Raw genomic sequence first — 12,071 nt, 5'->3', positions numbered from 1 at the left:
AGTAAACTGAAAAGTAGTGAATGAGACCCCACTAGTCTCCAGAATACCCGTCGTGCGATGAATCAGCTGGCACCTGTCCAAGAAATCCTATGCATCCTCAGACTCAGCCCCACTGAATGATGGAGGCTGGAGCCTCCCAAATCTCTCTAGTCTCCTCTGCTCATCATCAGTCATAACGGGACCCACATGGGCCTGAGCAACTACAATCGGTTGGGCTGGTAGTACCCCCGGTGTCTGAAGTCCTTACATCACCTGCTCTGGAGTACGGGCGGCGGGAGTCTGAGTACCTCCCCCGGCCTGAGAAGTGGTTGTTGCAGCCGGAACTGAGACCACCTGAGCATGGCCAGTGCAAACAGTCAATATCAGAGCTAGAGCCTCCTGAAGGCCTGAAATCACAACAGGCACAGCTAGTGCCTGAGCTGGTCCCACAGGCTCAACCACATGTGGAACCTGCTCCTGATCTGGGGCAACTGGTGGATCTGCAGATGCTGCTTTAGCTGCTATACGAGCTGCACCTCTTCCCCTACTGTGACCCCAACCTCTCGTGGCCCTAGCTGGTGGTACTGGTGGTTATCTGTTCTGTCTTGTAACACGTGTCCTCGCCATCTATAAGAGAATAGAATAACAGAAGTTTAGTTCCCGGAATTAATAAATACACACGACAATAAGAGTATGCCATCTCTATAGCTACATGCCAATGTGAATACCGTATGTGATGCAACACAGTGAAATCATAAGTACTCACACTCTTAGAGCACTCAATCTGTCCGTTTCAATTCTCACTCGCGACGCTCAGTCACTCAGTACTATACGATACCTACTGCGGCGTGCAACCCGATCCACATATAGCCATAAGGCCTGTTGCGGCGAGCTACTCGATCCACACACACACACATATATATATAGCCATAAGGCTTATAGCAGCGTGCAACCCGATCCATGTATATATAGCTATAAGGCTTGTTGCGGTGTGCACCCCGATCCACATATGTATAGCCATAAGGCTTGTGAAACCCGATCCACATATATATAGATATCACTCATAGCATGACACTCACGCCCCAACTCAATCACCACTCTCTCCAGTCTCTCGAGCTCACAACACTCATGCTAAGCAACCCTAATCAATGATAAAATATGTAACAATATACAATAACAGAGACTGAGATAGGACACGTAATGATGAATCTGACTAAGTACACAACTGCAATTAAACAGATAACTCAACAGCAAAGAACGACCATTATGGGTCCCAATAGTACCAGTATATAGCCTAAATATGATTTCTAGCATGAATCACAGCTCAAGCGCTCTAACACATAGAGTACAGTAAAAAATGTTCAGATAAAATAGCTACGAAGTTCCAAGGAATCGACTAAATCACAATTTCTACGGTGCATGCCCACACGCCTGTCACCTAGCATGCGCATCACCTCAACATCAATCACATAGCACGTAATTCAGGGTTGCATACCCTCAGAACCAAGCTTAGAAGTCTTACTTACCTCAAACTGTGCAAAACTCTACTCCAACAAGCCCTTACCTCAAGAAACGGCCTCCAAATGCCTCGAATCTAGCCACAATCAGTTCGATACAATCAACATGAGCTAAAGGAATCAATTCCATAAGAAAATAATAAGTTCTTAATTAAAAGTCAAATAGTCAACTCAAATGTGGCCTCGGGCCCACATCTCGGAATCCAATAAAAGTTACAAAATTCGGAAGTCCATTCAACCACGAGTCCAACCATACCAAATTTACCAAAATTAGACACCAAATGTCGTCACTCAAATTCCCAAATCATGCTCTCCAAATCCCTAGCCTCTAACTTCCAAAATTACACCTCAAAAGCACACAAACTAGGTGGAAAATTCATTTGGGAAGCATAATTATTGAATAAATTTAACCACAAGTGACTTACCTAAAGAATCCCTTCGAAATCCCTCTTAAACATTGCCTAAGACCGAGCTTGAAATATCCAAAATGATGAAAATCATGGAACCCTCGTATTTTAAACACTGCCTAGTGCTTTCGCACCTGCGGGCCAAATATCCACATGCGGAAGTCACTTAAGTCCACAAGGTCCGCACCTGCGCTCCAAGTTCCGCTATCTGCAAAGACAGCCTACCATCCACTTCTCCGCATCTGCGGAGCCTTGCTCTCACCTGTGGGCTCGCAGATGCGGAGGACCACTCGCACCTGTGTCACACCCCAGGCCAGGCCAGTTCCGCACTTGCGCTACATCAGCCGCACCTGCGGAATCTCACCTGCGGCTAATACCCTCGCATGTGTGATCACACTAGAAGGCTCCCAGCTTCATCAATGCTCTAAGTCCCATTTTTCATTCGTTAACCACCCGGAATCCACCCGAGGCCCCCGAGACCTCAACCAAATATACCAACAAATCCTAAAATACGATACAAACTTAGTCGAACCTTCAAATCATATCAAACAACGCTAAAACCATAAATCGCGTACCGATTCAAGCCTAATGAACTTTTGAACTTCTAACTTCCACATTCGATGCTGAAACCTATCAAATCATGTCCGATTGACCTCAAATTTTTAACACAAGTCACACATGACACCACAGACCTACTCCAATTCCCAGAACCCCAATCCGAGCCCAGTAACCACAAAGTCCACTCTCGGTCAAACTTCTAGATTTTTTACTTTCGCCATTTCAAGCCTAATTCAACTACGGACCTCTAAATCACTATCCGGACACGCTTCTAAGTTTAAAATCATCCAACGGAGCTAACGAAACCATTGAAACTCCAATTCGGAGTTATTTACATACAAGTCAATATCCGATTAACCTTTTCAACTTAAGCTTCTAACCCTTGAGACTAAGTGTCTCAACTCATTTTAAGACCTCTCCGGACCCGAACCAGCTACCCCGGTAAGTCACATAGCAAATATTAAGCATAAAACAAGCAGTAAATGGGGGAATAGGGCTACAACTCTCAAAATTACCGGCCGGATCGTTACAATCTCTTTTCATTGCTGCTTTGTGAATAGGGAGTGATCGAATGCACTTTGTTTGTAGCTACTCTGAACTAGTGCATCAGTGAGCTTTATGTTCCATTGTATGGATGCCTCTTTGAGGCCATAGAGAGATTTTATAAGCTTGCACACTTTCAACTCCCCCTGCTTATGAAATCCCTGAGGCAACTACATATAAACCTCCTTATAGAGATCTCCTTGTATGAAGGCATTGCTAACATCCATTTGATATAAAAGCCAGCCCTTGGCAGCAGCTATGCTTATAATATTCCTGACTGTGACCATCTTTGCTACAGGGGAAAATATGTCATGGTAGTCCAACCCTTCCTTTTGATTATATCCTTTGGTAATCGGCCTTGCCTTGTATCTTTCTACCTCTCCATTAGCCTTGTATTTAATTTTGTATACTCATTTTGACCCAATGGTCTGCTTCCCAGCTGGTAAGTCCACTATCTCCCAAGTATTATTGTCCTTAAGAGCCTTGATCTTTTATTGCATAGTTGCAACCCATCTGCTATCAGTGGAAGCCTGCTGAAGAGTACTAGGTTCAACTTTGACTAAGAAAGCCTGCAAGTATGTTTGATAGCCTGTTGTGAGATTGGCATATGCCAAGGTGTCATACAATGGATACAAGCAATGACCAGAGAATTTCTTGGTAGTTTGATAGTCTTTTAGCCAAACTGGAGGTTTTGAGGTTCTAGTGGTTTTCCTGGAACCTTGAGCATCAATAGGTTCCAGCATGCTGGTGTTAAGAACAACTGGGATCTTTGGTTCAGTGTCTGGGATCAATTCAGCTGAGGTATCTTGCACTTCATGCTCAACCTCAATTGCTTCTGTATTTTGAGTTGCATGGCCAATCTCCACTCCTTCTGCAGCAGGTGTACTGATATATCCTAGGACTGGAGTGGTGTCTGTAGGTTGAATGTGAGCATATGTGGCTGTGTGTGATTCCTGTAAGTTAGTAGTAGGTGTAGGTGATGAGGAGTCAGGCTGTATTGGCAAAAATACTTGTGTAGAAAGGCAGTCTTCTGAAGTGGTTGCATTCTCTTTGAAAGGAAAGATGTGTTTTCTAAAAATGAAATCTCTGCTCACAAAGATAGTTTTAGTTTCCAAGTCAAACAACCTATACCCTTTCTGAACTTCTGAGTACCCTATAAAGACTGATTTTCTTGCCCTCTTTACAGACTTGTCTCCCTTTGGTAAATTGCTAGCAAAGAATAAACATCCAAATACCTTCAAGTGATCAATAGCATATGGTTTATTATACAATACCTCATAAGGAGACTTTCCTTATAATAGAGATGTAGGCCACTTGTTGATCAGATATACTACTGTTTTGATGCAATCTCCCAGAATCTGCTAGGTAGAGAACTCTGAAAGTTTAATGCTCTAGCGACTTCAAGTATGTGCCTGTGTTTCCTTTCCACCACCCCATTCTGTTGGGGGGTGTATGGACAACTATTTTGATGCACAATGCCTAAAGATGCTAACAACTCATTGCAGCTAGAGTTAAAGAACTCTTTCCCATTGTCAGACCTTAACACTTTCACATTCATGTCAAATTGAGTCTTTATCATTATAAGGAAATCTTTCAACACTGTTACAACTTCAAACTTTGACTGCAATAAGCACACCCAGGTATACCCACTAAAATCATCCACAATTGTAAGGAAGTAATATTCTCTATTATATGTAGGTAACTTGTGAGGACCCCAAACATCAAGATGGATAAGCTAAAAATACAATCAATTTTGCTACTACTAAGAGGAAATTTCAATCTACTTTGCTTAGCTAAAGGACACACTTCACAGTTATGTTGCATGGTGTCTATTACTTTATTCTTCAAAACATAAATGTGCTTCATTGCTATTATTGATGGATGTCCTAATATCATGTGCCAAAGTTTGGATTCATCAGTCTCCTTAGTAACCATTGCTACTACAGGCTTGTCTCTCCACTTGAGCACATAAAGTCCACAATCCTCCCTACCAATCCCCATCACCTTTCCATTGTAAAGAACCTGCAATACACAAAAGTCAGGGAAGAATAGGGCCTAACATATCAACTCCTTGGTCAATTTGGAGACTGACAACAAATTAAATTTAAAATCTGGAACATATAACACATCCTTTAGTTCAGAGCCTCCTAGGATAGAAGCATTTCCTTTGTATGTTACTGAGCACTTGCTACCTATTGGAACCTGCACCTTATGATTCCTTTGCTGCTTAATGTTCTCTAAGTTAGACAAAATCTCCTTATGACATGTAATATGATAAGATGCTCATGTATCTATTATTCATTCACAAAAGGATGTATTGGACAGTAATGTGGTTATACCTGCCATAAGTGTATGATTATCACCTGCAGGTGTTTTGTTCAGAAGCTCCAATATCTGCTTGTACTGACTTTCAGTAAAAAACTATCCCAATTATTGGCCTTGAGAAGAACTTATAGTCTCTTCTGCTATCATGGTAGCATAAGATCTGTTTCCTTAGCCCTGTTGTTTCTTCTTGTTTTTAAAGTCAGGAGGATATCCTATAGTTTTGTAACAATTTTCTTTGAGGTGTCCTTTGTATCTACAATGCACGCAAATTAGCCCAATCTTTTAGCCTTATATCCTTGATTCTGTCCTGCCATCATAGTTAAGGGCTCACTATTTACTTTAAGCACATTTCGCTCTTGTTGGCTTTCCTCTTGAATAACCAAAGCATAAGCCTAGTTTACAGTCAACACTGGTGTCTTAAGCAATATCTGACTTCTTACTTGACTGTAACTTTCATTAAGGCCAACTAGGAACTATAGTAAACGTAGATTTTTAAATTGTTCAATAAAATGCCTAGTCTCTTCACAATCACAACCAGGTGTTAGAACTAACAGGTCAATTTAATCCCAAAAGTCTTTCATTTTCGTATAGTATGATGTTACAGAGATAATACCTTGCTTTAATGATCCAATTTGTATCTACAGAAAGTAGAAACGAGTGAGATTATATTTATCAAACCTCTCATTGAACTCATTCCATACTGTTTTTGCATTTGATGCATAAATGATATTCGGCTATAATTCTGCAAAGACTGTGCGTCCTATCCATGAGAGAACAATCGCGTTACATCTTTCCCATTGATTCGCCAATTCTCCTTTGTAAGAGCTTTTCAAGCAGGTTCCTTCTATGAACCCTAACTTGTTCTTCACCAAAAGTGCCATGCGCATCGATCTACTCCACAAATCATAATTTTCAGGTCCAGTGAGCTTGATACCATGCAATGTAACTCCAGGCGTATCTGTAACTGCTAAAAACAGAGGATGATTGTGATCAATTTGAAGACTCGTCGTTTCTCCCATGGCCGATTGAATTCAAGATTCTAACAATGTTCGATGTTCAGATCTTACAAATTTTCGTCACAATTGCGATGACCTGCTCTAATACCATGATAGAATCTATATTTGCATGAACAATTTGAACCCTAAAATCTAGAGGATTCGGAGAATAGAGAGGAAGAAGCAGAAAATGATTTCATTTCTTAATGCACAATTACAGTGTACAACAATATTTAACAACTTAACCACCACTCGCGTGTCTCTCACATGTGTGTGTATTGTCTAAAATACCCCTCTCGTACCTAACTCTACTCCTCAATAATATTAATTATCATTTTTTTTTGTCAGTTGTCCCATGCATATTTAACTTTTGCCTCCGATAAATTATACTTTAAATAAGAGGAAGGCAAGAAGTTTGATACACCAACCAAATTTATAACATGTCTGGTTGGCAAGCAGCAAGTCCATCTTTCCGAAGATTGTGTTCAGATGTGTATGGGTCAAAATCCGGCTTGGAAAATTATATAAGGATCCAACCTTAGAAATCTTTTACAACCCTTTTTCAAAACAGTGAAACATCAATATCAAGGCACGGAGTCCTTATACTAATGTTTCACTATATCGATTGTTAAGTTGAGAATCTCATTCTTCAATCCTTTTTTATGCTTATATATATCAGAGGTCGCAATAGTTGAAGCTCACCTAACAGCAAAGTTCTTAAATTGAAGTCATTTTCGTTTGTTTGTTCATTTTGGAATAGGTTGAGTAAAACTTAAGTCTGATCCTTAATTGCTTTAGTCATTTCAATTAATACATGCACTTGCAAAAGACAAATGAATGACGAGAGTCAAGAAAATGGTTGGGCGGTGAATAATTAGAGACAGCCAAAATCCTGACCCCCCACGGTCTGCAATCATTTAATCAGTCTAATAATTTATTTCACTGCATGCAAATTGCACACAAAAAAAACATGCGAAGACTGGAGAAATTATGAGTTCTTGATAGAAACTTTTTTGGGGTATAAGACTTTTTATAACACATCATGGTTCATTCTAATCCAAAAAAACATATGCGAGCTATCCCTATTTTTAATTTCTCCAAACATAGTATATATTAAAACATGTTTTGTTTTTAATATTAAACAAATTTTTAGTATATTATACAATCACGTTTACTGAAAGAACGCGTAAGTTTTCGTTCAGAAGTTGATTTTCACTTTTATGGCGAAGGACTGCTTATGGATAAAATACAGTTTAGAAATGCCAATTAAATTAAGTAAAACAATCAAAAAATAAAATAGATGCTTGATTTAGTGTAAGTTGTCAAATGTTTGATCGGAAAAACATAACCTTGCATATTTTACAAGAGTGAGTTGATCTAGTAGTGAGCACCCTTCACTTTCAACCAAGAGGTTGTGAGTTCGAGTCACCCCAAGAGCAAGGTGTGGAGTTCTTGGAGGGAGGGAGCCGAGGGTCTATCGGAAACAGCCTCTCTACCCCAGGATAGGGGTAAGGTATGCGTACACACTACCCTCCCAAGACCCCACTAATGGGATTATACTAGGTTGTTATTGTTGTTGTATTTCGGTGGAACTTTAATTAGTTTTCTAATAAACTCCATTTTGCTATATGATTATATAGCTTAAAAGCTAGCACAAGATAAAATTAAATCCTACACAATCCGATTGTCATTCTTGGTTTGACAAACAAATAGTTCCAAATACGAATATTTCTGGGAAGCTCAAGGAAGAAAACATAAAAAAGAAACATTTAGAACAGCAAATTATAATAACAGGAGGAGGAGCCCACCAAAAGGTAACAAGATATTCCAAGATATAAATTTGGTTTGTTGTTATATTGGGATGAAGAATATGATAATGCATGAAGCCAAAACGCCCAATATGAGTTATGAGTCATGACGACGTTGGTGCTTTTTGTACTTGATAATTAGGGGATAATTAAATAGTGTATAGTTTTCTTTTCATTCAATGATTACTTTCTTATTAATCACGAAATGAACAATTTTCCAGTCCTTTAATTTGTCTCATTACAGCGTTAGGCATATTTTTAGTTGTCTCTCTGTGTGCTCTTCACATGCAGCGTATGGAAGTAAATGGTTATGGCCAACCAGTGGTTTTGATTTGACACTATAAATTAATTTAATTAGCTCCGGTTCAGTTCGCTAAATGGACTAATTCTTTCACAGCATTATCTTGTAACAAAATTTGGTTCAAATGGAAAATTGTGTAACTGTTAACATTAGTATTATTTACTGTAGTCTATATGTTAAGTTTCCTCAACACAAGTCTCTCGTCAAGTATTCTTCATTTTACAGATGTGTATAACTATTGGCAGTTTCTTTTTAAATAAATATGTAGATAAAATCTTGATTCTCGTGTTTGGATATTAAAACAATTACTTAAAATATAATGTGCGAATGTGTATTTTTAACTATATAAAGTTTATTATATTCCTCGTGGTATAGGGCGTCGACGTGGCAAGAGTAATGAAGTCCACGTGGTGGTTGTGGGAATTGGTTTAGGTCAACATCTGCGGCTTTAAGTGTAGTCGTGGAACAACGATTAGCCTATGGATCGAGTCATCACTTTTAGAGGTCGCAAAGCAAACGAAAAACATGAGACGATTTGAAAGTGAAAGCAAGTGGAAGTATGAGCTGCACTGTGCATCTTTAAATTCTGTCCCGACAAAAATCACAATCAGTTATCTCTTTATATTTTCTTAAAAATAAATCATCTTTCTAGCTAAATATTTTCTTAACAATGACATATTATAGGGCTTCCAGAAGCATTTCAATTTCTCAATATTTGATATATATAATAATATACATCTAATTTTAATTTGACTTCTTAAACAGCACAGATGATAGGGTACTAGAAGCATTAATTAATTAATTATTTAATAGGTTGTTAGTTTAAGTTTAGAGACTTTATTAGCTACCCTGTTGAATTTAATCAGTTGGTATTGAAAGAGGAGATCGCCAAATTCTGTGTATCGCCAAATTACCCACCTCAGAATTGTTAATTACGGTATCAGCGATCCAATATAATTAAGTCTATTGTTCAAATAGTTAAATTATCTAATAAAGTTATACTTTTTTGTTTGTAAACAAAATGTCACTTAACTATTTTTATAGTACTCAGAAAGTCATCCAAATAGATTTTTCAATCTTTTAGTGGCCAAATACCTATTTTACTCTTTAAATAATTTTTATCTTTTAATATTTTTTTCTCTTTTTGCTCTATATGGACTTACTATAAAATAAATAAATTTTAGTTATAAAGTAAAAAAATTGATTTTCAACCATATATAATATTATAATAAAATAATTGAGCAAAGTTTTTAAACGTATATAATGTATATTATAAATATACCTCTATTTTAAATAAATTTTTTATATTAGATGCATGGTATATATCATTTAAAAGCTTTTATTCTCTTTCATTCTTAATTGTGTAAATAAATTTGATTTTTTTGTTATTATAAAAAAATATTGATATGAATAAATTATTCTAATTAATTTACTTACTGTGCATAATTATTTTATTCGTCAAATTCAGGTACTTAAAATAAGACATCAAGCATAATTCGCCATAAAATTATTCATCGAAACAAGCAACACGTTCAATACACGTATGTTAAGACTAATTAGATAGTATATACTTTAAATAGAGGATGAACATATTTGGCTAGTTTCATTAGCATTTGACAGATTAGGCAAAATTCGCCATAAAACCAGCAGTCCAATTATAATTTACCCGATCTAAAGTTCAAAAAATTACAAATTTTTTTATTTTTTTGAGATGGTCTTTAATTTTTGACCCCACTTCCATCATGGACAGAACGTCAAGTTCAAAAATTAAAAGTATTGTGGGAACCAAGCAAAAGACAACACTTATTAAACTTGAAACTCTACCCACGGGACAAGCTTGACAAATATTCAAGACAGACCACTTTGCGGCCTATTTTTGTATTTTTGCCCTCCAAAGTTTGCATTTGACGTATTCGCCAAATTCTCAACAGCCTAATTATAATTTATCCGGTCTAAAGTTCAAATGATGTCGTATTAATCTGGAAAGATATTCTCCTGTGTTATAAAATAAAGACGGTAAATTAAAAAAAATCGAAGATAAGTACAGAGAAAAATTGATATATTTATTCAACTTCAAACTCATGTACATAATGAACTGAAAACTCCTCTATTTATAGAAGAAAGAAAGCAGCTGCGAGGCTTTTCAGGAAGCAGCTGCAAGGCTTTTCTTTAACTGCTTGTAAGTTATCTGCATGAGCTGCTTGCAACCTGCCTGTTTAATAAGAAGCTGCTGCAAATCATTTCATTGAGCTGCTTGTAACCTGTCTGCATCAGCTGCTTGTAGATAAATTTCAACAGAGTACTAAATGGATAATCTTCTTCAGGAAGATTATCTATAGCAAAGTAATAAATGGATATCCACAATATAATTATTTTCATAACACTCCCCCTTTGATGTTCATTAAAATGTATTGTGCCTCGTTAAAACCTTACTAGGAAAAATTCAGTGGGAAAAATCCTAGTGAAGGAAAAAGAGTACACATATTTAGTAATACGCATTTCTAGCTGCCTCATTAAAAACCTTATAAGGAAAACCCTGTGGGAAAAAAATCTTAGTAAGGAAAAAAGAGTACATCGCGTATTTTACTCTCCCTGATGAAAACCTTGTTTCAAATATTTGAGTTTCCGCATTCCAATCTTGTATACCATCTTCTCAAAATTTGAAGTTGGCAAAGATTTAGTAAATAAATCTGTTGGATTGTCACTTGACCGGATTTGTTGCACATCAATGTCACAATTTTTCTGAAGATCGTGTGTGTAGAATAATTCTGGTGAAATGTGCTTCGTTCTATCTCCTTTTATAAATTCTCCCTTCAGTTGGGCTATGCATGCAGCATTGTCTTCGTATAAAATTGTGGGTCTTTTCTCATATTCCAAACCACATTTTTCTCGAATAAAATATATTATTGATCTCAACCATACGTATTCCCTAATTGCTTCATGAATAGCTATTATCTCAGCATGATTTGAAGAAGTAGAAACAATAGATTGTTTTGTGGAGCGCCAGGATATAACAGTACCTCCATATGTAAACACGTATCCGGCTTAAGATCGAGTTTTATGTGGATCAGATAAATAAATTGCGTCTGCATAACCAATATGATCTGCACCACCTTTGTTAGCATTAACAAGATACATAAGTGCACCAATTGCACTGAGATAGAGTATTTCATGACCAAGGAGTTCCTCATCATCTTCTGGAGGTCTGAACGGATTCTTATTCACTTCAAGTGATCGAATACCCATTTGGTGTACTTAATGGATGAGCTTTATCCATATAAAAGCGCTTTAAGACCTTTTCTGTCTAGACAAATTGATGGATAAAGATCTCGTCTCCTAATATTCAATTTGCAGACTAAGATAGTTTTTCCCTTTGGAGCTCTTCTGGAGTTCCTATGATATTTATGCCATTAACATAAACAACAAGTATAACAAACTATGATGTTGTTTTCTTTGTAAAAATGCATGGACAAATGCCATCATTTACATAACCTTCATTCATCAATTCAGTGAGGCGATTATATCACATGCGCCCAGATTGATTTAAACCATACAAAGATCTTTGTACTCTGATTGAATACATTTCACAATGCTTTGAACTATATGCTTCAGGCATTTTAAATCCTTTAGGGATCTTC

At 37.2% G+C, this 12,071-nt stretch overlaps 1 protein-coding gene across 1 annotated transcript; it reads right to left on the bottom strand.

Annotated features, from left to right (window-relative positions):
• Positions 1 to 3,495: 3,495 nt before the first annotated feature.
• Positions 3,496 to 6,348, bottom strand: LOC142167060 (uncharacterized). Its single transcript, XM_075227213.1, has 5 exons — positions 6,082 to 6,348; positions 5,668 to 5,721; positions 4,841 to 5,026; positions 4,339 to 4,739; positions 3,496 to 4,213 (listed from the first exon to the last, which is right to left on the bottom strand). Exons 1-5 carry the CDS (start codon positions 6,346 to 6,348, stop codon positions 3,496 to 3,498), a joined length of 1,626 nt encoding a protein of 541 aa, XP_075083314.1.
• Between the last annotated feature and the right edge of the window lie 5,723 nt (positions 6,349 to 12,071).

This window comes from Nicotiana tabacum, chromosome 12, assembly GCF_000715075.1.
Source record: "Nicotiana tabacum cultivar K326 chromosome 12, ASM71507v2, whole genome shotgun sequence".
Classification (NCBI taxonomy): domain Eukaryota; kingdom Viridiplantae; phylum Streptophyta; class Magnoliopsida; order Solanales; family Solanaceae; genus Nicotiana; species Nicotiana tabacum.
The sequence above is the reverse complement of the archived record's forward strand: the minus strand, read 5'-3'. Positions and strand labels throughout refer to the sequence as shown.

Coding starts and splice junctions, on each gene's coding strand:
- LOC142167060 (XM_075227213.1), bottom strand. CDS start 6,348: ATGGGAGAAACGACGAGTCTTCAAATTGATCACAATCATCCTCTGTTT. Junction 5,027..5,667: donor AAGAGCGAAATGTGCTTAAA/GTAAATAGTGAG, acceptor TGTGTATTGCAG/GTTCTTTACAATGGAAAGGT. Junction 4,740..4,840: donor TTTATGTTTTGAAGAATAAA/GTAATAGACACC, acceptor TTGTATTTTTAG/CTTATCCATCTTGATGTTTG.